This window comes from Periophthalmus magnuspinnatus, chromosome 13 (genome assembly GCF_009829125.3).
Source record: "Periophthalmus magnuspinnatus isolate fPerMag1 chromosome 13, fPerMag1.2.pri, whole genome shotgun sequence".
Classification (NCBI taxonomy): domain Eukaryota; kingdom Metazoa; phylum Chordata; class Actinopteri; order Gobiiformes; family Gobiidae; genus Periophthalmus; species Periophthalmus magnuspinnatus.
The window spans coordinates 3336722-3362377 of NC_047138.1; the positions used below are offsets into that span (position 1 = coordinate 3336722).

At 37.4% G+C, this 25656-nt stretch overlaps 3 protein-coding genes across 5 annotated transcripts in view; 1 reads left to right on the top strand and 2 right to left on the bottom strand.

The window, feature by feature from the left end:
• Positions 1 to 2788: 2788 nt before the first annotated feature.
• Positions 2789 to 10119, bottom strand: arcn1b (archain 1b). The gene is made up of 10 exons (XM_033977583.2): positions 9934 to 10119; positions 8559 to 8822; positions 8086 to 8265; positions 7531 to 7736; positions 7216 to 7377; positions 6847 to 7012; positions 6076 to 6223; positions 5888 to 5996; positions 4883 to 5087; positions 2789 to 4207 (listed from the first exon to the last, which is right to left on the bottom strand). The coding sequence occupies exons 1-10, from the start codon at positions 9934 to 9936 to the stop codon at positions 4118 to 4120; spliced, it is 1533 nt and encodes a 510-aa protein (XP_033833474.1). The 5' UTR covers positions 9937 to 10119; the 3' UTR covers positions 2789 to 4117.
• A 1553-nt stretch (positions 10120 to 11672) lies between these two features.
• Positions 11673 to 18449, top strand: LOC117380749 (porphobilinogen deaminase-like). Of its 2 annotated transcripts, none has more exons than XM_033977584.2 (14): positions 11673 to 11835; positions 13186 to 13239; positions 13426 to 13498; positions 14086 to 14135; positions 14228 to 14283; positions 15192 to 15269; positions 15884 to 15961; positions 16062 to 16137; positions 16248 to 16361; positions 16616 to 16654; positions 16740 to 16859; positions 16935 to 16988; positions 17357 to 17443; positions 17529 to 18449. In XM_033977584.2, the coding sequence occupies exons 1-14, from the start codon at positions 11812 to 11814 to the stop codon at positions 17700 to 17702; spliced, it is 1077 nt and encodes a 358-aa protein (XP_033833475.1). In that variant the 5' UTR covers positions 11673 to 11811; the 3' UTR covers positions 17703 to 18449. The 2 variants fall into 2 exon arrangements, with proteins under 2 accessions (XP_033833475.1, XP_055081864.1); XM_055225889.1 differs by lacking the exon at positions 11673 to 11835 and adding an exon at positions 12975 to 13092 and having other exon boundaries at positions 17529 to 18376.
• Positions 18450 to 21119: 2670 nt separating this feature from the next.
• ubash3bb (ubiquitin associated and SH3 domain containing Bb) overlaps positions 21120 to 25656 on the bottom strand; it is a 41548-nt gene continuing 37011 nt past the window's right edge. The window contains exons 10-14 of one of the 2 annotated variants that reach the window (XM_033977581.2): positions 25510 to 25602; positions 24871 to 25015; positions 24069 to 24175; positions 23851 to 23960; positions 21120 to 22942 (exon numbers count right to left, since the gene is read on the bottom strand). In XM_033977581.2, the coding sequence (XP_033833472.1) occupies positions 22805 to 22942; positions 23851 to 23960; positions 24069 to 24175; positions 24871 to 25015; positions 25510 to 25602 (593 nt within the window). In that variant the 3' untranslated portion in view covers positions 21120 to 22804. The remainder of the gene's footprint in view (positions 22943 to 23850; positions 23961 to 24068; positions 24176 to 24870; positions 25016 to 25509; positions 25603 to 25656) is intronic. The other variant, XM_055226028.1, reaches the window with a different exon arrangement.

The window sequence follows — 25656 nt, forward strand, 5'->3', positions numbered from 1 at the left end:
TGGCGTTTTTACTCCATCCGGGCTCAGACCTCCACCGCATCGGGCTGTCCCATGAAGTTTACACTCCTCTTTTTAAAACGCAGTCAAAACACGCGGACGGCTTGTGTGTATAGCGTGCCAAAGACAACAGTGTGTAGTCCTCTGTGGTCCTGCTGTCCCCTCTCTCCCCTCGCCCTCCTCTGAGACCTATTCACAAAGAGCTTATCAGGCTGCTCATTCATTCGGAAAGACACGCCCACTTTTTTATGACTGGTGGGACGCTATTAGCACTCCCTTCCTCCAAATATGGGCAGGGGTAAGCTGTCTTTAACCCCCTCCTGTGTGCTGACCTGGGACAGCCCCGCTTCCCTCTGCACCCCCCCTTCAGAGTGTCTTTTCTTACGTCGTCTCGGGGCTTGTCTCCATTGACCCATCTGTCCGGTCACAGCGTCTATGGACATCTGACGTGACACATGTCCTGTCTGGGGAGGCCACAAAGTCATGGTCAGTTTTATAGAGTGATTGTGCGTGGGAGCTTCTAGTGGTTCATTAGGAAACCTGCAGGAAAAAAAGTATTAGATGCATTTTGTAGCTCCAAAAATAAGTTTATGTGATGTAATCTTTGTATTTAGTAGGTTTTCTCCACTGTTATTGTCCAAATACACACATTTATACAGCGGATGATCACATTTGTAGTTAAAAAATGTAAGAATTTGAGTCAAAAACACCCTATTTTTGTTGACACTGAGCAAAATTCACAAACTATGAATGCATTTGGCCATGGAGTGTAACATAAAATGAATAATGATGACTTGAATACTCCTTACTGTCCTTATTTACCTAAAAACTAGACTCTAAAAGCCTTTGTCCAGGTGACACAATTACAGTTTCTTTTGCAGTAATAGTGACATTTATAAACTATGATAAAATAAAAGTAAACGTCTCTATGCCTCTCAAAAATCCAGGAAGCAGGAAAACATTTGAACAGTTGAAGCCAGCACAAAGTCCTGCACATGAGACCAAAACAAGACCAAAAATAAAATTAATAACTTCATTTTAGTTGGTTTTAAAATGCTAAATATTCATGCAACATTGTCGTCTTTGCTCAGGATGTTTAGAGAACCATGTCCTTTAAACGCAAACTGTTCTCCTCCATTACCACGTGAACAAAAAGACCAGACAGGGTTTGTTTTGACATTTCAGAGTCGCTTGTTTGACCTTTGACCCTTGCACAGTGAACACAAACACATTAAGCCTCGTCCCACAGTGGAAGAGGCCCCTGGACCGTGAGTCACCTGTGGGTCATGAGCGGCTCAGAGGGACGTCTGCTCAGGTGAAGCCCGTTTACGCCCTTTGGTTTTGGAACTACTTTTTGAACCTGACACGTTCTTTTCCAACTTTTCATTTTAGAATCAAGAGCAAAGGCCAATCTTTAGGATTTTGATGATTTTGATTCTCTGATGACTCTCCAAAATGTTTGAATAACTATACACTTGATGACTGTCTATACATGGTGCAATGCTAAATATAAGAACACCTGGAATGTGGACTTGGAAAAAACATTATTATTTTTGCTATTTTAGACATCTACAAGATTGTTTTACTCTACACCATTTTTTTTTTTTTTTTAGTTCAGAGTGCACTTTTTCAGTTTTAAGTGATTTTATTTATTTATTTAATATTTTACTTTTATTTTATTTATTTATTTAATATTTGATTTATTTATTTTTATAATTTTTTATTTTATTTTATTTTATTTTTTACTTCCCACCTTTAAGAGAAAAGTGTAATCTCATTTTGTGCAGTTTCCTTGTTCAAATAAAGCCTCATGATGAATTTTGTTTAATCATGTTGAGTTAGTTATTACACTAAAAAGTACAAATACTTCATCTTTACTTCTTATTCTACAGATCTGACGTGCAGCCTTTTTCACCTTCTTTGTGTAAACTCGTATTAATAGTAATTTAAGTCTATTTAATATCTGTTTTGGCCCTTTCTTTAGACCTCGTTTATTCCCGTCATACAGAAGGTTTCCATCTGGTGGTACCTGAAATGCCAAATATTTGCTCGTTGGCATATAGAGAGATAAGAGCGCTCCAATGAGGTGGTGACTGTGGGATAAGATGTGCTTTGCAGCTTCAGATTTGATAATGTGCACTAAGGATAATATAATTTAAAGCAAAAGTGGAAGGTGAGAGAAGACAAAAGGTCATGAGGCTAAAACAAAATGTCCAAAGACAATAATTCACTGGTAGAATTTACAATTTACACAGAATTCTAGAAAGTTTGTCTGTCTATGTCAGGCCTGTCACAGTATTTAATATAACGAAGTATCTTTTAGTTTATAGAAGCTGGAATAATACGTTTTGGGGCTCAGGGTGTATCATGTGTACAATTTCTGTGCAAAAATGGGGGTATTTTTGTTGTAATATGGTAAAATTTGAGTACATTTTTGGTTGATTCTGTTATTTTATTGTTGCAGCTCAGAATTGTTGAGTGATGCAGTCGATTTAAAAAAGGTTTACTGGGATTATCTTGTTTGTTTTGTTTCAGTATCATTGTTTGTAGCAGTATCTTTCTTAATATATGATGCTTCAAAATGCGTTATCAGGACAGGAATAATCTGCAGCCAAGTCTTTGACACATGCATCAAACTACGTTCACGTTCCTTTCCTTTCAGAAGTTATTCAGTGATTAAACGGAGCTACAACAAAACAAAAAACAGGCTAAAGCTTATATAACGCATACACTCCTCTATGTAAAGATGATTTAACCAGGCCATGCAACACCAGTGAACCCAGGCTTCTGAACATTTTCAATAATACATTTTATTCCATTAAAGAGTCTTCTCTAATTGTACACTGGAATGTTAGGATTCCCCTTCAGTACTTCAGTTAAAAATGCTCAATCTAGTCATTGTCAACCCACATCCACACAACCATGGCTAAACCGAACTCTGGAGAGAAGTAGAAATGAAAAACAAAAACATAAAAGACAAAAAGTAGGAGTTTGAATCATGCGTAAGTAAGTAAAGGATGACTGGGTGTGCGAGCGGCAGTCGGTCCCAACCAAAATATCTCACATTTTTAATACCTTATGGGACGCCAGATTAAGAAGGCTTGGTGTTGAACTTAAAATACTGTTTAGGGGACAGTAAATTAACCAGACAGAAACATGCCGTTCATTTTAAACAAAGTAATTAGACAAACGAGGTGGTAGAAAGTGTTAAACCAACATAGATAAGAACATTTCACTTAAGCCGAGTCCGTTTCCTGCCGAGCGCCCCTTCAAACAAAATCACTTTATAAAGCGTTTTACAGATTAGTGAGAAATGACAAATTATACAGCAAAAGTAAAGACACAAAGCCTACGTTTTAGCATCAAAATTGACAATAATAACTGGGCTGATCCACAACTCTTACGGATTGTAACTGCAAAAAAAAAAAGGTCCGAGCTCAGCCTCCTCTACGCTTTTAGAAGGAATAAATCATCGGTCTGCGAGGTAAATGAAAATACAATAATTACTTTAAAATAACAGATTATCATTGGTTTCTCAGTGCACCGTCCTACAGTTTATACTAAAATTGTGAGATATAGTGCTTTTTATAATGGGTACAGTTAAAGAAAATGATGGACGAGGCTACAGATCCGCAGACTTTTTATGCACAGTAGAACAAACTTATGGATAAACGGTTAAAAAGCGGCGTGTGATCTTGTTGGTGCATGGTTCTCGGGAGGCAAAACTAGCTCACAAAAATGCTATGAGTTGAGCCAGTCTTTAGAGGGCGCCACATGCTCCTGGTTCGTCTGCGGTTTAGCTCCAGTCATCCTCTACTTACTGTACGATCCGTGTTTACAGTCCTGCTCAGTGAAAACAACAGCATCAATGTAGTTTTAATTTTCATGTTGGTTTAATCTATATATAGCAGATCCTCTCTTATACAAACATAAATACACCACCGCTGCTCTGCTCCAAACAGGAGAGCTCCCATAGTCCTGTCGATTTGCACAGTCTGTGGTGTCGGATACAGGGTGGGCAGGCAGGTTTTCTTCAATCTTTCTCTATAGACGTGAAGTTGCTGATTTTTTTTTTCCCCCTTCACTTTCAAAATTTGTGTGGTTTTCTTTTGATGTTATTTTACAGGATTTCGTATTTGTCGACCACGAAGGAGGTTTCAGAAGAGAATCTAACAGAGCTGTCGCCGTCTACATGAGCCACTTTGGTAACCTGGAGAACACAGAAAGACACGATTTTAAAGGAACTTCGCTCATTAGTGGGTCTCTGATTAAAATAATGCACTAAAATCTAGTATCAGTTTATGAAATTGGTTCAAAATTAGTCTCTTAATTCATTTATTTGCCTATTTACTGATCACTGATTTAGGGTCCAGAGGGTTCAGAGGGTCCTAAATGTTTGCACTTTTATACAAATGCTAAAGAAAAAAGACACTTTTTTTGGTTGATACATTACATTATCAGTGTTACTACTGATTAATAAAAACATGCAAACGACAAAAAGCATTAAAAACGACAAAAAGCATCAGCAAAACCAAAACCGAAGCAACTGTATCAATATAAGGACTGAAAAAGCTGAATATTCCTTAAAAATATAGAACTGTAAGACAAAAATACTAAATCTAGATTCAAGATTCGTTAAAACTGTTTCTGTCCTTCTCGTTCAGTGTCACTCCACACAAAAACAATCACAATTTAGACATTAACTAAAATATTTGTGTGAAATAAAATGAAAAAGAAACAGCAGAGCTCCATTTTCCAGCTGGTTAAATATTAAACTGCAACATCTCTGTGAGCTACTGTGTCTAACTAATGTCCCTTGTGGATGAATAAAAGTTTTTCTAATTTTATGTTCGATGTAGACTCATGAAATCCAAGCCCGTCTCACCTGGATGTCGCAGTAGTTGCGCTTGGACACAAAGGACACATTGATGGGGAAGAAGTCGTTGGGCTGCCCCGCGATGCTGAACTCCAGGCTGCCCGTCTTGTTGTTGGCGTCGATCACCGGGAGGCACCACTCCAGGACGTTTCGCCGACTGTCGTGTTTGTATTCTCCATCCAGGTCCCCAATCACCGGAGCCCCCACACCAGACCTGAGGCACAACGGTAACAAACCGTCAGGGGGATACGCACATTTACATACACGTGTTGTCACAATGTTCAAATTCTCAATGGTGATACTAATTAATAAGCTCAGTACTTGATACGGATTTAGATACCACAATGTAAATAAAGAAAAACTGCCTTTTTACACAATAGAACCACACTAAATAGTAGATTTTTTAAGTTACCATGACGTCTTATATTAGTTCAAACTCAAGCTTATTCTAACACTTCAGGAAAGATAATTTTGTAATGTCTGTCTGTCTTTTTTTTATTTATTTTTTTTTACTATCGATGCTTAAATGAGTAATCTAATTTAGTTTAAGTATCATTTAGTATCTGATTTGATACTTTAGATGACCCTAGTACATAGCTGGTGTCACATCAGAAAATAAGACGTCATTAAAAAGGTTGTGTAGTTATTTGATTCAAATTGTGAAATAAAGAACATAATCCTGCCATTATTTATAGATTATGTAATGTTATACAATATTAAAATTATACGAGACACTGAATTTTTATTACCACGTCCCACAACAAAAAGCTTAAAATGATTCAGTGTGAAGCTCCATTTGAATGATTTCACCCACTGTTTTATTACGTCTATTTATTTTTACACAGTTGTGCCCTGGTTGACCTTGTACGGCCCTTTGGCAGTGATCTCTGTTTGTAAAGTGCTTTATAAATAAACTTGAATTGTTATAGTAGTGTTTTTGCCACACTAAAATTCCACAGTTTTTATATTTATGTTTATATATGGCAAAAAACAAGTATTAGCGCTGACACTTACGGTACAGGGATGCTAATGACTACATCATTAAGCTCCAGGCTGTCTTCTTGTAGCTCATATTCAATGTTGACATCACAGCCACTCCCGCTCTCTGAAGGCCAGCAGTTTACTGTGGAGGAGAAGCAGGTTTTATACAACAGCTCAACACTGTAAAGCTCATGTAGTTGAATGAGCTCAGAGACACGCACTGGTTAAAGGTATGAGAGACTCGTCTGTGGTCTGTAGCCTCCACTTCAGAACTCCGACGTCATTGTTGAGAGGGAACGACTTCTCTGGGTTTTTCAGAGCGATCACAGACTCAGCTGTGAAAAGCTTCTTGTCCACGTTGGGATGTGTCTGGGAAAATTAAAGAGTTCAGTTATATAATGTTAATCGTACAAGGTTCTCTTATCTACAAGTGGAGCAAATATAACATTATGCTATACGTAATTTTAAGCAGCTGTAAATGTGTTTTGCCTCAGCACAGATTTAAGGTAAAAACAGCTTTCGGGGTCAAAATGAGACCGTTATGTGCCGTTTGCATCGAATTACAAAGCACTTTTATCGTCTAAGAATCAGGGAGAGCACTGTTATAGCCAAAAACAACTAGCAATCTACCGTGACAGTAAGACTCCTGTCTGGCCTCTGCCATTGGGAATAAGCTCACTGTGGTGAATCTACAGAATGCTAGGATGCATTAGGAAACTGAGGAAAAACTCTGGATCATTGTACACAATTTAAAAAGAATTTGTTCTTTCTTTTTCAGTTGTCAGTAAAAATCTTGTGTATCACCTTTAATCTTTCAATAATAATGTTACTTCGCAGGTCTAAACCTTTTGATAATGGACAAATAAAGATATGTTCAATTTAACACCCGGATATACAGAATCTAAAACTTGCACACAACATATAATCATTTGAAGAACCGTGTTTGGACAACACATTGCTACCTGTGTTACAGTATTAAATGTTGGACTTACTTGCAGCTGCAGTCCTTTGCCGTCGTTGTTGTTGATGATGAGGCGGATGCGTCCGTTCTTGTCATCTGTGACTCGTAGTGTGACCATTCCCAGGATCTCCATGTTCTGAAGACCTCCATCTCGACCACAAGTCAGAGAGATCTTCTCCTCCACTCGCAGGTGCACACTGAAGAAACAGACACACCGTCAAATCACTTCTGCAATGTTTTTCAGGTAATGGATATTAATGCTTGTGAATGACAAACATTAGACTGAGACAAACAGGATATAATTGAATATGTTTACTCACGCTTATCCTAGCACTCTGAACTGCGACTTTATGCAGCACAGTACAACAGAGTGGTCCTTATTATTGAGGAGCTTCCGTACCTCTCAACATTGACCGGTGGCGGCAGGACTTTGGTTGCGTCTGAGCCCCTCTTTCCGCTGGAGGGCATGATGGTCTCACCCTCAGATTTGAGTTTGTCCACAAAGTTGTCAACTTCTTTCCCTTTAGCGCCCAGTTTAAGAGCTTTGCTTGGTCCACTTGGTCTATGAGGAAAAATACAATACATCATGAACATCACATCAAGCTGTAAATGTTGATGGTTTCTGAAATGGAACTTTGCACCTTTTCAAATTGTGATTGCTCTATATTGCAGCCCAAATGCTTAAGCCAATTAATGATATCAAAATTATTGTTACCTGACAGGAGCAGGTGTGATTTTGGGCTTCTCTGGTTCCACGATGGTGTCTGTGATGATGGACCCTGAGGAGACACTGGACATTCCGCCGCTGCCGAAACCACCAAAACCTGGAGCTTTCTTTCCTGAGCGCTCGGCGTCCCGTCTGGCCTGCTGCAACTCTTTGGCCTTTCTCCTCATCTCTGCCTTGGCCTCCCGTTCTTGAGTCTGTAACAAAACAGTGCAATCCTTTTAGGACACTTGATAAAATTTGTTTTTAAAAGGTGCACCATGTAACCTTTCTAGCAAGGGTACCCTACCCATGCATTTTTACATTGCACAGGCTAGCCTCTGCACAGATCTGATCTGTAACTTTGTCTGTGGGGTCTCTTGCTTGTCTCCATGGAAACAGAATTCCATACTGTGGGACATTTCAGGCAAAGCAATAACATCTCGATGGACACAAGCAAGTGGCAGAACCTCCACCATATAATACAGTGCATCTTTAATTTTAATTTTTCCCTGGAGTCTAGTACCTTATTTTCACTTCACAAGTCGACTGTATTAAAAAGCTTACCTCTCTGACAGCGCGGAAAACCTTCTCCTCGTGGGAGTCCATCTCTGTGAAAGTGCGGATCTGTGCCAGGTTCACGTTTTCTCTGTATCCGAGGGCAACGATCTCATCAAAGGCAAAGATCAGGTCAAAACAGTGCTCCGATATCTCCGCCTCCTCAAGCACTCGACAGTATTCTGGGATCTGTAATTAAAATATAATGTAATGAATGAGACGGCGTAATCCCTCATTCAACCAAGAGTGGTCCAAGGTACAACAGGTTTCAAATCTGAGTTTAGTCATCTGAACACTGTTTTTGAAATCATATAGTAATTTGTCATGTAATCAATATGAGCAGTTTAATCATATCAGGACCATTTTCTGTGCAGTTTAGTTCTTAATCAATGGATGTAACAGGATTAAATATGGAAACATTTGCTCTGGGGGAAATGTGTGTTTTTAATGACAGTCTGATTTTGAGCATTAAATGGGCGTACCACACGAGAGAAGAGTCTGAGCGTCTCTAGGTCCTCCAGAATGTTGCTGTTTTTGGTGGTGATGAGCACCATGTAGAGCTTCTCCAGTGGCTGGTACACATAACGCACACTATCCGTCTCCACAAACGTGTGCTGCTTTCCCGTGTTCATGAGTTTGGGGAAAGCAGCCAGGAGCCCCTCGATACGCGTCCGGGTCATTTCCACAAACTGACGCGATACTATGGCCTTACCAGCCTTGGTGCACACCGCCGCTGCCAACAGCACCTGCAGAGACACGGGCAGGCAAGACATTATTGAGATGCATTTACAAAGGGATAATGTGTAGAGTTACAATCAAAACAATGTAAGTTTTATGTGAGTGTGTGTAGGAGACATGTTTATAAGTAATAGTGAGGTACAGTGTGACTTACAAAAATGTTATTGTTATGAATTTTTTTTTCACTATTGGAGAGTGCCACGGTACACTGAAATAATTGAATCTATCACGTGTGTTACAAGTGTAATAGAGCACAGACTTATTATTCTTCACCTGAATAGGCCCTGTGCAAGAAAGACCAATTACCATTTGTCAAATAAAATTGTGTTAAATATTCACCTCTCTCAATTTGGCTAACATCAGGTATAAAGAAACAGATATTATACTTTAGTTAGCAAAGATGAAATAGAAAGTTCACTTTACTATAATTATTTGTCATTAAAATCCCGTTAATGTTAAATGAGCAGAAGGCAGTGAGAAAGTGAAACATACTGTCAACACTGAGCGCCTGTGAGAGACCATACGTTTACATGTTATAACAGAGATGTAACAGAACACAGTTTCTAGTAATGCATTTGGGCCTGGGAAGCTCAAGAAAGTATAATTGTTCAAGTATTCACGAGTGTATAATTAATAGGAAGTGCTGTAGAGAATGAATCACAATGAAAGTGAATTTCAATTAGACATGAAACAGCTGATTTTAACAGTTTAAAGGTCACATCAAGGTAATAATAACATGACATCGCAAATAACTGATATTACTTAACACTCTGATGTATTGTAGGATTTAACTACCAGACAGCAGGTATAACTGAAGGCTCTGGCTCCTGACAGGAGCTAAACCAAAGCTAGCATCAGATGCTACTGAAGTGAACGTCAGCATATCCAGACCCAGGGCTTCAATAATAACTCTCAAGTTTATTAAAAGCCAACGAAACCTCATCCGCATCTCTATATAAGCATATTATACTTTAAAGTCCGAAACAAAACAAACTGTCCAAGTGTATTACTAATAAGGTCGCGTTTGAGGAAGCTAACTGGCTAACTAGCCCTGCAGCCTAGCATTAGCTTTCAGGTTGTTACGAGTCTGAAAACGCATTAGAACTGATTGTCACTCACCATTTTTGTCTCTTTCTACTGAATCGCAGTCGTCCGTTGGCCGTGTGCCCCGCTGCCGTGGCTTTTGCTCGCAGAAGGATGTACAGATGCGTGGAAAGTGTTGGTTGTTAGCTTCACGGCGTCAATATGGCAGCAGCAGCGCAGAGCCACGTCTCCACCGGAAGTGCGCCGCAGCTCTGAGAAACCTGTGACGTGGACTCCACTGCTGGCTTTGTTGTTTTTTTGTATGTTTTTTTTTTTTTTTTTTTTTTGGGAAATGGTGGCTTTGTTGTTTTAACTTTGTTGTTGTTGTTGTTGTGTTTTTTTCTTCTTCTTTTGGTTTTATTGTTGTCGCATAAAAAACTACCAAATGAGTACACGTTACTAGAGTTACATTTACCCAGCAGCCTAGCCTTATATATATATATATATATATATATATATATATATATATATATATATATATATATATATATATATATATATATATATATATATATATATATATATATATATATATATATATATATATATATATATATATATATATATATATATATATATATATATATATATATATATATATATATATATATATATATATATATATATATATATATATAAAAAAACTTTTTAACTTTGTGCATGCCCTTATTTGTATTTGTATTTATTCAGTGTGTTTATGTTGCACTTTTTCACCGCATCAAGTTCCTAGTTTGTGAACTGTGTTCACAGACTATGGCAATAAAAGTCTTCTGATTCTGATATATATATATATATATATATATATATATATATATATATATATATATATATATATATATATATATATATATATATATATATATATATATATATATATATATATATATATATATATATATATATATATATATAATGTATAATATAATGTATGTATGTATGCATGTGTGTGTGTGTATGTATGTATGTGTGTCCTCTGCACTGTGCAGGAGGTGGGGGACAGGAGGGTCCTGGCTAAGGTCATTTCTATGCTGGGCCATGAGTGTCACCCCCTGCAGGACGCTCTGTCTGCCCTGGAGAGCAGTTTCAGTGACAGACTGATTCACCCTCTCTGTATGTGTCATTCAACCACACCTATGTGCAATACTCAAGTCACTTTACGGAGATGTTACATTAGAGTCTATTTTTAGTTTATTTTTTAAGTCTGTTTTTTAAATTATTTTAAGCTATTTATCTTGTTTTATTGCATGTACCATTTTCCTTCTGTTCTTTAACTGTGCGGTGCAATATTGGAATTTCCCCACCGTGGGACTAATAAAGACATATCTTATCTCTTATCTTATCTTATATATATAATTTATTATTATCCTTTAACGTTTTGTATTATGTACTTTTTTTTTTTTCCTCTTCTGCATTCTTATGTAATACTTTGCCTGTTTTGACACTAAATTGTGGAATTTTTCTACTTTGCCACAAATGTTGTAAACCTTTATTATTATTATTGCTATTATTATTTAAAAAAATAAAATAAAATTCTTTTGACAAACGGTTGTGACCTACAATAACAAAAAAAATGCAGCACATCTCCTTAGCAGTCGTTCTCCATCACGTCCATCATTTGTATTTTCAGAGTGAAGACTTGAACTTAGTTCTCATTGTTGTCTTATTATTTTATTCACACTGACTTAAGTCCAAACTTTTCTTCCTAAAGTCAAGTTGAAACAGTTGTCAGAAGCAGGAAGTGACGTCACCCGGCGCAGTCACCACTTCCGCGTTCATTCATTGCGGAACCGTCAGCGGTCGTTGGGTGTCACTATAGGTTCATGTAAGGAAAAGTTGTGTTTTTCAAGCTTTCTGCGCTTGATATAAGGCGTCTATCTACTGCACAACATTTACGAGTCAAATCGGATAAGCGAGATGTCGGAGGAAGCTGCTTCTGTGGTAAGACTTTGATAAAAAATACACCATGTTGAAAGCATGTTCATTTCTTTCTGGAGGGCAGCCGCTATTTCCGGGTTCAGGCAAATAGAGTCTTCTAATTGGTCAGTTTTTTGGGTCTGTTTCTGAATTCGCTTTTTCATTGGTTTAAAAGTGAAAAGAGGCGGGACATAAAGCACATACCACAAACAGAGAAGTAAAGCAAGAAATATAGACTTTTTCCCTCTCAAAGACACAGATTTTTCCTTCCATCGCTGAGACTATGTGAAATTGACCTCCACTTATCACATCCATGCTTTGTAAGGGTGCTTAAAAAAGCCGTAGTGCCATTTTGTAGGTTTGATCTGGATGTTATGTTACTTCATTTACTTCACTTAGTTTTATTTGTGAGTTTTCTGTAACAAGTACAGATTTAAATATACATTAGTGTTTTTTTTAATTCTATTTTATTTTATTATTTTCTTTGTTTTTTTTAAATCAAATTTAACTAACCACTAAGCCCAAAATATCAGTGATTCAAGAGATAAAACCATTAGTTGGCTATTATTAATGATGACAGTAACATGAGTAGATAAATTATATTGTGCAGTTTACCTTAATGTTACAATTGTTATGGCAACCAACTTTAAATAGGATAGGTTTATTGATAATAGTCATAAATATTCCAGTATGCTAGACCAGTATTTCCCAACCACTGTGTACTTTGAATGATTTCAGATTTAGAAAGCAGGTAAAATTGAAGTGTATTTTGAAGGACAATTTATATTTATATGTCACCAGTATCATTAAAACAATATAATATAATTGTGATAATTGGTAATAATTAAATAGAGTCATGTATAAAAAAAGAATAACCATGACACAAGTTAGGAAGTGTGAGAAAAAGTTTGGTGTATGATTGTGAGCCACTGTTCTACACTATTAAAAGAAAATTAGTTCATGATTTATAGGCGGTGGGCCTACTGAGTAAAGATGCTACTGGAAGGCCACACCTTTTTGGACTGACCCTCCTTAGATGCCCCTCCCTGTCCTTTATAACGGACTGAATTGGGACACTTATCTTTAGGAAGCAGAGATATGTTGGGGTGGGGGTCCTGTTGGGAGGAGGAGAGAAAGACCCAAGTGTTCAGTTTCTTGAGGCTGCATGACCTCAGTCTAGCTTCTTACTGAGACACTGCAGACTGTCCTAGGCTAACAGCAGCACAATAGGCTTTACAGTGCACTTTAACCATGGAGAACGGACTTTACAAGTACATCAGGGTAAGACAAGCAGGAGTTATATTTTACCTTAAGGATTGAGGTTTGGACATAGTTTGGGATTTGATGTTTTTTATTTGTTTTTTGTCTTTTCAGGATGGGAACAGCAAAGCTGTTCGGGTGATTCGGATTGGAACTCGCAAAAGCCAGGTACAGTGTGTGACTACTCCTCTGTCTAACAAATGTTTTCAAATTATGTTTTTGTGTTGCATTCTCTGACATAACACTTTCAGCTATTGATATTAAAAGAAACATAGAGAGTGTCTTCGGTGGTATCTCAGTCTTTTTTACAATGTCAGCAAGTAAAGTGACTTCTTTGTCTTTTTATTCTTCCAGTTGGCTTGTATTCAGACTGACAGTGTGGCAGAGAAGTTGAAAGAACTATACCCTGACATTGAACTGGAAATAAGTAAGAGCTCTCGTTCATTCATTCAACTCACCATTTTCTGAGTTATCTCTGCTACTTTGGGTGTGGTTGACTTAGCCTATACATCAGTTTGAGAATGATAAAAATTAGGGCTGTTATCATAGTGATTAACAATTTCAAAGATAATATCTATTTTAATTGGAAAAAGTGTTCAAACCTTCATGGAGATGTTGTTGCAAAGAGTAACAGAGAAATTCAAATTTGTCAACTGGGCAAAATGTTGTTGGAGTGAAGATGTTTGGCTGCTTGTTCAAGCTGCTTCTTCAGTTCTGGTCAGATTACTGCTGGACACTGCCTTATATTTATTTGAAGGGATGAGCTAACTACCCCGAAACTAATACACTATTGTTGCAAAGAGTTAAAACTTTCCAATATCCATGGAGATAAGCAGGTGACTCTAACAAATCAATACATTTTCTGGCAATAAAAACACTTGGAATTGAATTAATGCAAGATAAGTTTATACCACACTGTGAAACATTCCCAACAAAGCTATTTTTATGAGGTGATGGACCACCCAAAAAGTTATATAGTGCATCTTTAAAGACCTGTTTTTGTTTCCTCGTCAGTTGGGATGACGACAACAGGAGACAGAATCTTGGACACAGCTTTATCAAAGGTGAGGCTAAACTCGGTCTGCTTTGGATTAGCAGAGCATTAGTATGTTAATATGAAGTGTTTCCTCTCACTCTTTCTCTGTTGACTCTGCAGATTGGAGAGAAGAGTCTGTTCACCAAAGAGCTGGAGAACGCCCTGGAGAGAAATGAGTGAGTGTTTCTGGTGTCATCTGCGGCTGACACTGCTGCAGAGCTTAGCATTGTCCTAAAACAAACCAATACAAACAGAACACTTTACTTTGGCCTTAAGCATATTTGTTTTGCTGACAGAACTAAAAAAGAGTATTTTAGAGCGCATCAATATAAACAAATTGTCTTATCACATGACAATAATTGCAAATGTTTGTAAAGCCGTAATTACATGGTTCTATCTCGCGTTATATCAAGATTTAGTTTGGTGCATTTGTGAATTTTTATGAACCAAAACTGCTTCATTTTGTTTATATGAGCGGTCAAAACTTGAAATATAATAATCTGCCAAACTCTATGGGAGATGTACAGTTTTTGGAAGAAATATCCAAGGTTATAGCCCACAAATGTTGAACCAACTGACAATTCTTTAGAGTTGAGTAATGACACCACGTTCTGAAGCTATTTTGAAACCAGAATTACACCTTAGTTCATTGAGGAGGGATTTAACTTTGTGCTACTTTTTGTTTTATGCGGATTGGTCCAGTAATTATAGAGACATTAACCATAAACCAGGTCAATAAATCTGCAATTTACACTTATATATGCACTAGATTATGTGTAATTAAAGGTGCAAAGGTCCAGGTATGGTTAAGTAGCTCATCCCTGTGTATTTAAGCGTTACATTTCTCTAACTCTGCATGTAAAACCCAGTACATAGACTACACTGCTCACTGTGTTATTACAACTCTTTTGAAATTTGTCCCACCCCCAACTTCCTCCCTGCAGCCTTAGACTCACCCTTTACGTAGCAGAGCTTTTGATGCTCACTTCTGATGTAGCAGATGTGGCAGCGCTGGGAGGCAGTGAATGGTTGTATTGTTTTACGTTATACCTGAGTTAAATGATGCTCTGTCTGTGTCTTGCAGAGTGGATCTAGTGGTGCACTCCCTCAAAGACCTTCCCACCACTCTGCCTCCTGGATTCACTATTGGAGCTGTGCTGAAGTAAGATACTCACTCTTACACAACTTTTTTTTTTTACTTTGCGTCAATACTGCATACATTTTTCTGTGGTATTTAATATTGGTCAGAAAGCAGTTTCCACTTTGTATTCTGTGGAAATAAATGCTTCCTCTAAATGCTCTGGTCAGACGAAGGTCAAACAGATAGATTCAGGTGCGCTCTATAGTCCAAAATTTACGGTACATTTGCATTTGATCAAAAATCTAAGCCGCACCAGCTAAATTTGAAAAGAAAATCAATTTTGTACATATATAAGCCGCACCTGAATATAAGCCGCAGGTTTTTGTGTTGTAACATGTGATATTTACACAGAAAGATGTTACACTGAAGGTTTTTTTTGTTTTAATTTAGGAAACGCTTTTTTTCTTTATTTATTTTTTTTAAATTGTGTCTGAAAAGCATCAGTTCATAATCTTTACCCATGTCTCACTTATGCATTTACTGTTAGAGTGCCCCCCAGTGGCCGTTAGGCAGTAAAAATCTATAAATTAGCCGCACTGTTGTATAAGCCGCAGGGTTCAAAGCGTGGGGAAAAAAGTAGCGGCTTATAGTCCGAAATTTAGGGTAAGTATTCACTGAAAACTCTTGTCTTGTAGGAGAGAAAGTCCTGTTGATGCTGTGGTGCTACATCCCAAACACGTTAATAAGACGCTCGACATGTTACCAGAAAACAGGTAAGGTTTAATATTACCTTTTTTTTCAACATTATAGTTATTGTGTGTTGTAGTAGTTGGTTGAGCAGTCATTGAATTCATTTGCATTTGTCTATTACAGTGTTATTGGCACTAGTTCACTGCGGCGTGCGGCTCAGCTGAAGAGAAGATTCTCCCATCTGGTGTTCAAAGACATTGTATCCTTCATAAATATATTTTTAATAATACACAAAAACACATGTATTAGTAGAATAGGATCATTGAAGAATAATATATGAGTTTTTTTTGCCTTAACTGTTTTGCTCAGCGTGGAAATTTGAACACTCGATTGAAGAAGCTGGATGAGAAAGATGATTACGCTGCCATCATTTTAGCTGCAGCTGGTCTGAAGAGGATGGGCTGGGAGAGCAGAATTGGTCAGGTACAAGTCTCAAAAGTGAAATCTCATACATTTTCCTTCTGCATTTCACCTTAAGAGTCACTTTCATTCATTTTATAGCTTGCCTTTTAGACCACATTGCTTTTCTGGTCTGTCTTGGGATCGGCAAATACACAAAACACTTTTCTAAGTAAATAAATTGTGCATATCAGCCATTTATCAAAAGTACTACATCACTGTATGCAGAGAGATTTAATAGTTATTTAATAATGTCTTTTTTCTCTTTCTATTGTCAGTGTCTCACACCAGAAGACTGCATGTACGCTGTCGGGCAGGTAAAATAACATTGATAATTTTTTTGCTGTAAATGTATGTATTTTTTTAAACTTATGTTAAAAGTAGTTTCTTTTGTTTGACCAGGGGGCGTTGGCCGTGGAGGTCCGAGCTCGGGATACAGACATTTTGGAGATGGTCTCTGTCCTTCACGATCCAGGGACAGTTCTGAGATGTATCGCTGAAAGGGCTTTTTTGAAACAACTGGTACAAACATTGATACTTTATTCACCAAATGTAAAAGGCGTTCATGGTGTGATTTATTCACGTTGTGTCTTCTAGGAGGGAGGATGCAGTGTCCCTGTGGCTGTACACACTGAAATAAGAGATTCACAGGTCAGAATTGCACCAGCATCTTTTACTTCTCACATTCATTGTTATATAAAGGTGAAATATGTCACTTTTAGCTGTACGGTCCATCACCTGCTTGTCTTTATGGAGATGTTATTGCATTACCTGGAATGTTCCATAGTTTGACATAAACTCTTGTAGTTAAATAAGTTCATACTGTGGACCATGTCACATAAAGTAATAACATCTCCATGAAGACAAGCCACAGTTGCAAGGAGAGACTCTAAAAACTAAAGAGTTTCATCAAAATTTGTCAGCACAAACACTACCAGCTGAAAGTATAAAATGTATAATCCGTATGTAACATTAGTATTGTTCGCTCTGATGTCCTGTTGCTTTGATGTAATCCCCAGCTCTACATGACGGGGGCAGTGTTTAGCCTTGATGGCTCTGACAGTCTGAAGGACACGATGCAGACGAGTGTCGCAAACTCAGAGGGGGTGAGGCTCAATTTAAAATGTGTCTACGTTTGAAGAAAAGCCCCTCTGACATTAACAATATTCACATTTTATGCATGTTTCACAGGACCAGGAGCAAGTGGATGAACTTGTACCGAGAGTCGGAATTACAGCGACTAAAATTTCAGGTTCAGCCCAGACAAGAGCAGAGCAGCTGGGGGTGGACCTGGCGAACCTGCTGCTGAGTAAAGGAGCCAAGGAGATTTTAACTGTGGCCAGGCAACTCAACGATGCCAGATAATAGAATACTACGCAATATTAAAACTACTGACGAAAATGACAATACACAGTAACAGAATCAAGTGGAGATGTTTGTAATTAGACATGGGCTTTTCAACAGACCAATACCTTATGCATTACATTTTATGAGCCTCAGAAATCTCTAAATAATGTACATAAAGAAAAAATGATTCTATGTCACAGTGCTGAGGATAAAACAGGAGTTATTATTGAAAAATCCCAAAGAATATTTTTATGACAAATGCAGCACATCAGTTTATAAAGTGCTTTAAACTAAATGTAAATATTTAATGAAATGACATGAAGAAATATGTTTGTTTGGCCCTTGCCCGTATATATTTTGCTGGAAGAGCTTTTGAATTTTCTTGGTCCTATTTTTGGAAAAACATGGTGCCTTTTGTAGGTTTGTAGTGTCACAGTCTGTCGTCACTGTCAAATGTTTTAAAACAAATATTAATGTACTGATGATATTATGTTGTCCTGAAAAATCTCCACTTTAGTCTAACCCAGTCATATTTTCTAATCCGGACTCTGTTGTTTACATGTTCTGTGCACTGGACACTTCTCATGACACATATTGTTTTATTGTACAGTGTGTTTGTAGAATATTACTGACAAATACTCAAAAAGCTGGGTATGTCACAGTTTTTCCAGCTTTAATGTAATTATTAATGTATATGTGGTATTTACTGTCACTTTTTGGCTAATGAACAAAAAGTGACGTAACATTAAAAGACATTTAAACTTCTCAAGTATTTATTTTTTCTCTGTACAAATGCGTTTCTTTCAGCACTAATTGTATCAGTTGCAGCTGCAGTGATTAGATTTAGAGAAATGGGGTTTGGTCAAGATTTGGGGCTTTATTTTGCTTAAAAGTCAGTGGATTCCTTGATTCTGCCATAAACGACATTCAAGCATCAATGAACTAATTATATTATCCTTTTAATGCAACTAAAACGGCAAAATCATACACTTTTGTACTTCACCAGGTTGTATTGACTTGCCAATGGTTTTCTGTGGTGTTGGTGTTTCTGCCAACGCTAAAGAGTGATGCATTTAAGGCTCAGCAGGGGGCGCTAGAGGTTTCACTGCAGGTTTCACTGGAGGTTTGGTTGGTTTGTCCTTTATCTTTGCAATATCTATTTAAAAATATAGAATAACTCAACAAATTCTGCAAAAACACTGAATATTTTCTGATAAACTTTCCCCACAGAGACAATAAAGTGTCATTTAAAGGTGCCCTATGTAACTTTTCTGGGGAAGAGCGCATCTCCTGCTTCTGTCTCCAAAATGGACACAAGCAGGTGACACCATCTGTCCAACTTACAGGTCAGATCAGTGGAGAGGAGACCCAAACACAGCAGCAAAAATTATGTTTTTTGATGTGTTTTGGGCAAAAAAATAAATGCATGAATCTTTTTTTTAAATGTAATGAATCCTGCAGATGTTTGTTCCACCGTAAAACAAGATTTACTGCATAAACAATGTAACAAAGTTTGTGCAGTTGTGTAGTACCTTGTTTTTCTGAAGCTGCTTGTTGTTTAACGGCCTCAGAGAGTTTATGATGTTTTGATTTACATTTTGTTTTAGCTCCATTGGGGTTTTTGTCTTGTCTTTGCTCAAGGTGAGGAACTGCAGGGCTCCTTTTCCAAAATGTTGACTTGTTTAGACCTAAAAGAAGTTACAAAAAAAAGGTAAAAGTGATCATAATGACTTTGATTTGCATTTAAATCAATATTCCAATACACCTGAGACTCCTCTGGTTCAATCTCTGGAGTCTTTTTAATCTTACGTGTCTGTTCTTCAGTTTGCATTTTCCTGATTTGTTTATTCCCAAAGCTAATATTTGTAGTTTGAAGGATTTCATTTATATTTTCAGTCTGGATATCTGAACTTGTTGCATCGCCGTCATCACTGCCTAGCGTTATATTTTTGGATTCTGATTCTGATTTGGACATTTTAAATTTCTAGTTTTTGATCCATGTCTTTTCAAAATCCATTGGACCAAACAAACATTTCTTGAACTTGCTCCTCTGTTGTTGTTTAATCGTTTCATTTTGTTTGACCCTTTCTGATCAGACTCATCTTCTCCCTGTAGCTCCTGTACTGTTGTGATGTCCTTTCTGCTCTGTTCATCGCTTTTTTCTCAATTATTCGCCAGTTTATGAACTAAATGTGTCCCTAAATGTGCCTCTTTTCTTCAAACCCCTCTTTCTCCTCAAACCCCATCTTTGCTCCTCTGAGGCCAAACAAATCTGTATCTTTATCTTCATCCTTTCCTGCATCTTGCTCAGACAGTCTCTCCTGTTTGAGGTCTTCTTCCTGACTGTCATTGCTGCATTTATGCCGAATAAATGCATCCAGATCTGTCCGATAGTCCCATTGCAAGTAAAGCGTTTTCTTATCTTTTTTGGCATGTCTTTGAGCTCTGATGCTCTTGTACTTTCTCCACAGAAACCAATGAAAAACTCCTTATCTTCCTGGATGTTTTCCTCATTGTCTGACCTCTTTCTGCGTCCTTTTCCAGCCCCGGATCACAGAGATTGTGATGTAGTCGTCAGGAGCGATGGGACACTTCACTGCAGGCGGAGGTTCATCCTGACACTCCCTGGTTTCCATTGTTCTTATGTAATGCACAATAACAGCCACTTGAACCTTTCGAAACAAAGGAGAAACTTCAAATTCTGTGGTAAAATGACGCCCTTTAATGGTTTGTGGTATAATTAGAAGATAAATTACACCAAGCACATTTTGGTTACAGTAAAAATGTTGAAATTAAAGGTGCATGATGGAAGTTTTCTGGGGGAATGTGTCACTTTTTTCGCTCCATGGTGTTGGTGTATTACTTTCTTTACCTAAAATCTTCCACGATATGACATTAAACTAATCTATCTTACATTTCTTCAATAACAAATGTTTTCAATGAAGACAACAAAGCGACAGACCCCAGAAAAGTCGCATGATGCTCGTTTATATTTCTGTTTTGTGCTACTTTTTAAGAGCTGATACTGCAGTAGAGCTCTGGATTTTAATAAATGCAGGTCGTAAAGTTAATATTAAACATCGTCTTCTGTTAAAACACTTTAAGATCCATCTGTTACAAACCTAAAGAATATGAGTAAACCAGTGGAGTTAGATTCATAATGTTGTTTATTACCTCGTTTGTTGAGCCCTTTCTGCAAACTTTGTGCCACGTTTTGATGAGGACTTGTTCTGATTATTTACATTTGAATAATATTAACATTTAACAGCATAAAATGAAACTCCAATCAGTTCAAGAGTCATTTATGCAGCTGTAGATTTGGATTTGCTGTGCATTTTGGATTTACATTGACACTGACATGCAAAATATAACTTCTATTGTACTTTTTTCACATATTATTGCTGGGGAAGGAAATAAATAGGAAAACACATCCGTAAATCCAGAAAATTCCTTTAATAAAGCCTGAATTTCATGTAATACTTTTTATTTTACCATCACACCATGACACAAATTACAAACTTTTATCATATAATATTTTCCCGTAAAATGAACAGTGGCCATTACATCGTTCATCATGTTGTTCATTAAATACAGACGTTTTACACCAAAATGAATGGACTAATGGAGAATCTTTCAGTCAATCGATAAACTACATCATTCTTGACTATTTTAAAGTTGCTATTTCTGTTGTACATAAACGTCACAATAGCACGGTCACCCAAAGCTGCATATTTTACGTTTAAATGCAGTAAACACCTGAGATACAGCGCAGTACTCGTAGCATGCCAATAACTGCGATGGTCCTTCAAAAATATTACACTTGGAAGAGACATTTAATAAATAAAACGCAAAGGAAATGGAAGACTTTATCATCCCCAAAAATATAATTATTTACAACTTGAACGTACAGCTGACATTAAACATTAAGAGGCTGCTGACCAGAATCATAAGCTACAGTATGATTGTCAATATTGCAGTTTGTGCCACCTTCATGTCACTTTTAAATATAATATGAGCAAAGTAAAGGAGTGAACTGCATGTGCTACACGCGGGCTGTGTATCTGGGAAGTTTGTCATGAAAATCTCAGACAGGACACGAAATAAACAACTTCATCACGTCTCCAAACCTACAAATATTTACCAAACCTGAGCTCGGAGTGTTTGATATGTGAAAATGAAATGAAGGGGTGACCTGCTTTGTGCTATTAGCAGGAAACGTGTGTACTCATGTGTGTAAGTAATAAAGTATGTCAAAAAAACAATACTCAGATCTTAATTAATACCTAAATTAGCATTGAAACTAATTTAAACACGTATCAATACTGAAAATAATGCATTAACAGGACAAAATTGAACTTTCTTGGAGAGTTTTAGTAATATTTTGTTGGATTTTCCCCTATAAATTTGTGTTTTATTAATTCTTTTTACATTTTTACATATAAATAAATATTAATTTGACATAGACTCTGCTTAAATTGGTTTCACATTGACTTTTTATGCCTCAATTTACTATTTCTCTATTATCCACATAAAGATTTACAGTTGTATTAGCCACAAATAGTTTAGAATCTTTTATTTTTTTGTCACCTGATGCCTCAAATGAAATTAACAATAAGAAAAAGCGATATAGTTCTGCTCTTTTTCGCTAATATTATGTTAAAAATGTTGTTTATGGACACTGACATTGAACGTAAATGAAAAGTAAATGGAAAAAGAGCCAGAGAACAATTCATTCAAGCTTTCATTTTGAACTCGACTGCCATAAATACAGAACCTGAGTCTTTTTTCTGTGAATAGGAAGCTCTTTCTGTCGGGTTTTACATTAAACAAACTATAACTTCATGTACAATCATTAAGAAAAATAAATTAATCACTCATTTTTTTCACAAAACTGGGCTCGGAGCTTCCACACAGTGCAGCTTTCTCCCAGTCCAAACTCCCTTGTGTCATGCAGCAAAAGTAAACCAGAAGATGGCGCTAGAGGATTAATGTTATCAGCATTAGTCCTCATGGAGCATCAATGAGCAAACACACCCTCAGTGAAATGTCTCTGTGAAGCCGCTGACAGTGCGTCGTAGTCTCTTTCAGTTCGTTATAACTTTATTTATTGCAGTTTTGGGTCATTCCTGCATCAGAGTTTCCCTCCAGTCGAACGTGTGGTTTGGTCCGTGAGTCAGAGGCAGGATGGGTGGGTCCACTAACTGCCACACCCCTGAGTCCGACTGCTCCTCACAGGAACAGAAGCCCAAGTATGGAATCTGCAAGACATTTAAGAAATTCAGTGCATTGTTTAAGTCAGACCTAACACTGTGCCACTTTTAGATAATACGACTCGCTATTTCTTCACAGCTGCACGATGCATTTTTGTGTTAAATATTCCCTTAGCCTCTTTGCATCTGTTAAATCGTCTCTGTGTAGTTATAAAACGCTCTATAAATACACTTTGATGGACTGAAAACACACGCAAAACAACAACCTGTGAGATAACCACCGACTTAAAACTAAAATACTGTTATAGATTATTCAAATATTACCCAAAAGTCACCACTGTCCCACCAATAAAGTTCATGTCTCATATTATCCAAGTCTAAACATGACTCATAAATCGAGAACGTCAACTTCTGCCTGTCCTTTCCCCGACCCGTGAAGAACAGAGCGATTATTTATAATTATAACTGATATATTGTACTGTATAAAGCCTAAAATGTTGCGCTTTTATTTATTTATTGTTGCTGAATGGAGAGAATTGCTGCAAAAATGTAAAGGATTGTGACTTGTGAATGTTTTAAACCATGAAAAAGAGCTGTATTATTATAAAATGAAGAATCCCTGAATGCTAGAAGGCACATCCATGGGTTTCAGAATGATGAAAAATTTGGATCTTTGCCGTAACGATTAACAAAATATTATATCGTTTAATATTTATAAGAAGCTGAAACCCATGAACAGCTTTTAATCATTTCTAAAGGCGACGTCGTGCCATTTTTCTACACATTTTAAACCCCAAAAAAGTTCAATTTTCTCACATATTCTTCCTCGTTGTGACTCTGGGAAAAGTGCAATCCCAAATTCCAAACCCATTCATGTCGTTCACTAATACCCCCAGTGTATTTAGTGATTCCCGGGCTGTAGATACTTTAAATACTAAGTGGGTGAGTGGACGCACCTTTCGGACGACTTGTATGAAGTCTTTGGTGGTCTGCGGACCCCGGCCCTGCAGCTGTCGAGTGCAGGCCTCCAGAGAAGACGCGTGGGCTACAATCAGCACGTTGTTTCCTGTGAAGAGGCACACGCAGTTATATGCATTTAAACTGTAACACAATGAATAATTCTCTGCTGTTTTTAGACACATTTTCCCAGGACAGGACGGGACGGGGGAGTTACCGGTGTTTTTGCAGTCGGACAGGATGTCTTTGGTCACTTGGTAACTCCGGCTCATGTACATCTCGTAGGATTCAGACACAGTGAGTTTGTTAACAGGAATGAGCGGTCTGCAAGAAACGAGAGCAAATAAATCATGTGTTTTTACTTCATGCAGGTAAATTTAGCTGTACAAAAGTTATTGACACTTTTAAAGCTTCAGTAGCTCCTATAATTTTTAAGTTATTCTCACCAGAGCAGTAGGTAAAATGAACCTTCTGAGATTTTTGTCAATATATACGGTTATAATTGTTCACTTACACTTGAACTTATCACTACTTAAACTAGAGGAAGTAAAAATAATGTTTTTAAGTGTCCACCATTTTGTGTTTGTCCCTGAACAGCCTGATCCAACTCACTTTGCGTCACATTTAAACCATTTCTGTCTCTTATGTCTCTTATTTGATCCTCGATATCACATTTTAAGTCGTTTATCGTCTGAGGTTTATTCACAAACACCTTTTCTTTAAGATCGACCCACAGGAAGAAATCAGGACTAGTCAGGTCTGTGGAGATACTGCCCCCTGTCTTTGAAAAACACGTATTATTCCTTTAATGTCGACGGTAAAACACCTCTGGGTTTGTGCATTTGACCCATGTGACTCAAAGTTCCACTGTACAATGCGGTATTTTCTCAGATTAATGTGGGAAGAGTCGTTCTAAATGCTCTGTATATTAATTTATGTTAATTAAAATCTAAAAATCTTTGAAGAGCTCGCATATTCAGACGCGGTGTTAAATATTTCGCGATGGAGGTCCGTCTCACCTGTACGTTGTGTCGACACTGAAGTGGGACGCTGCCAGGTCAGAGGGAGAAATCCAAGCAGGAAGTGAGTTTCCTGAAACCCACTTGGTCCATTCAAACAGACCTGGCTCTATCCGCAGCTTCAGCTTCCCCTCCTGCTGCAGACCTGACGGGACAGACAGCGGCTCGTCATGCATGTCTGATTTTAGCTCGGGTCACTCGGAATAATCATTTAATTAAATAAAGCTGCTTCTTGTAAATGAGTAAAATGGATTAAAAGCAGTAAACGGTGGGAAAACTCCACGAACTGCACGCTGTCTGCATTTAGATATTGTATGATGTGTGTCTGTGTGATCCCTCAGTCGTCCGGGTCTGATCCATATCAAAAGACGAAGCTGTAGGAGTGAAGCTGCTTCAAACTTCATCTTTTGATATGTACGATGTATATTAACAAGTTGACTGGATGTGCAACGGTCCAACCTAAGTATCTGACCTTTTACCGTTTGAAAATACCTCATCTTTAATAATCCAAACAATTAAACAACTTATAATATCCCAGAAGAACAAGTACAGCTGTTTTGAGCCAAAGCACGTGTTAAATTCTACAGTGAGAATGCTTAAAATCCGGTTTTATAACACGTTCTTTGCATTTTCTCTCACCTTTTAGGATATTCTGCGCTGTCTGGACACATCGTAACGAAGGAGAGCAGTACACAAACTCTATTATTGTGTTACTTTCCAATAGCGCCTCACCTAGAAATGCAAAAGATGAAATTATCTCTACTGCGCACATAAAGGCAGATATTT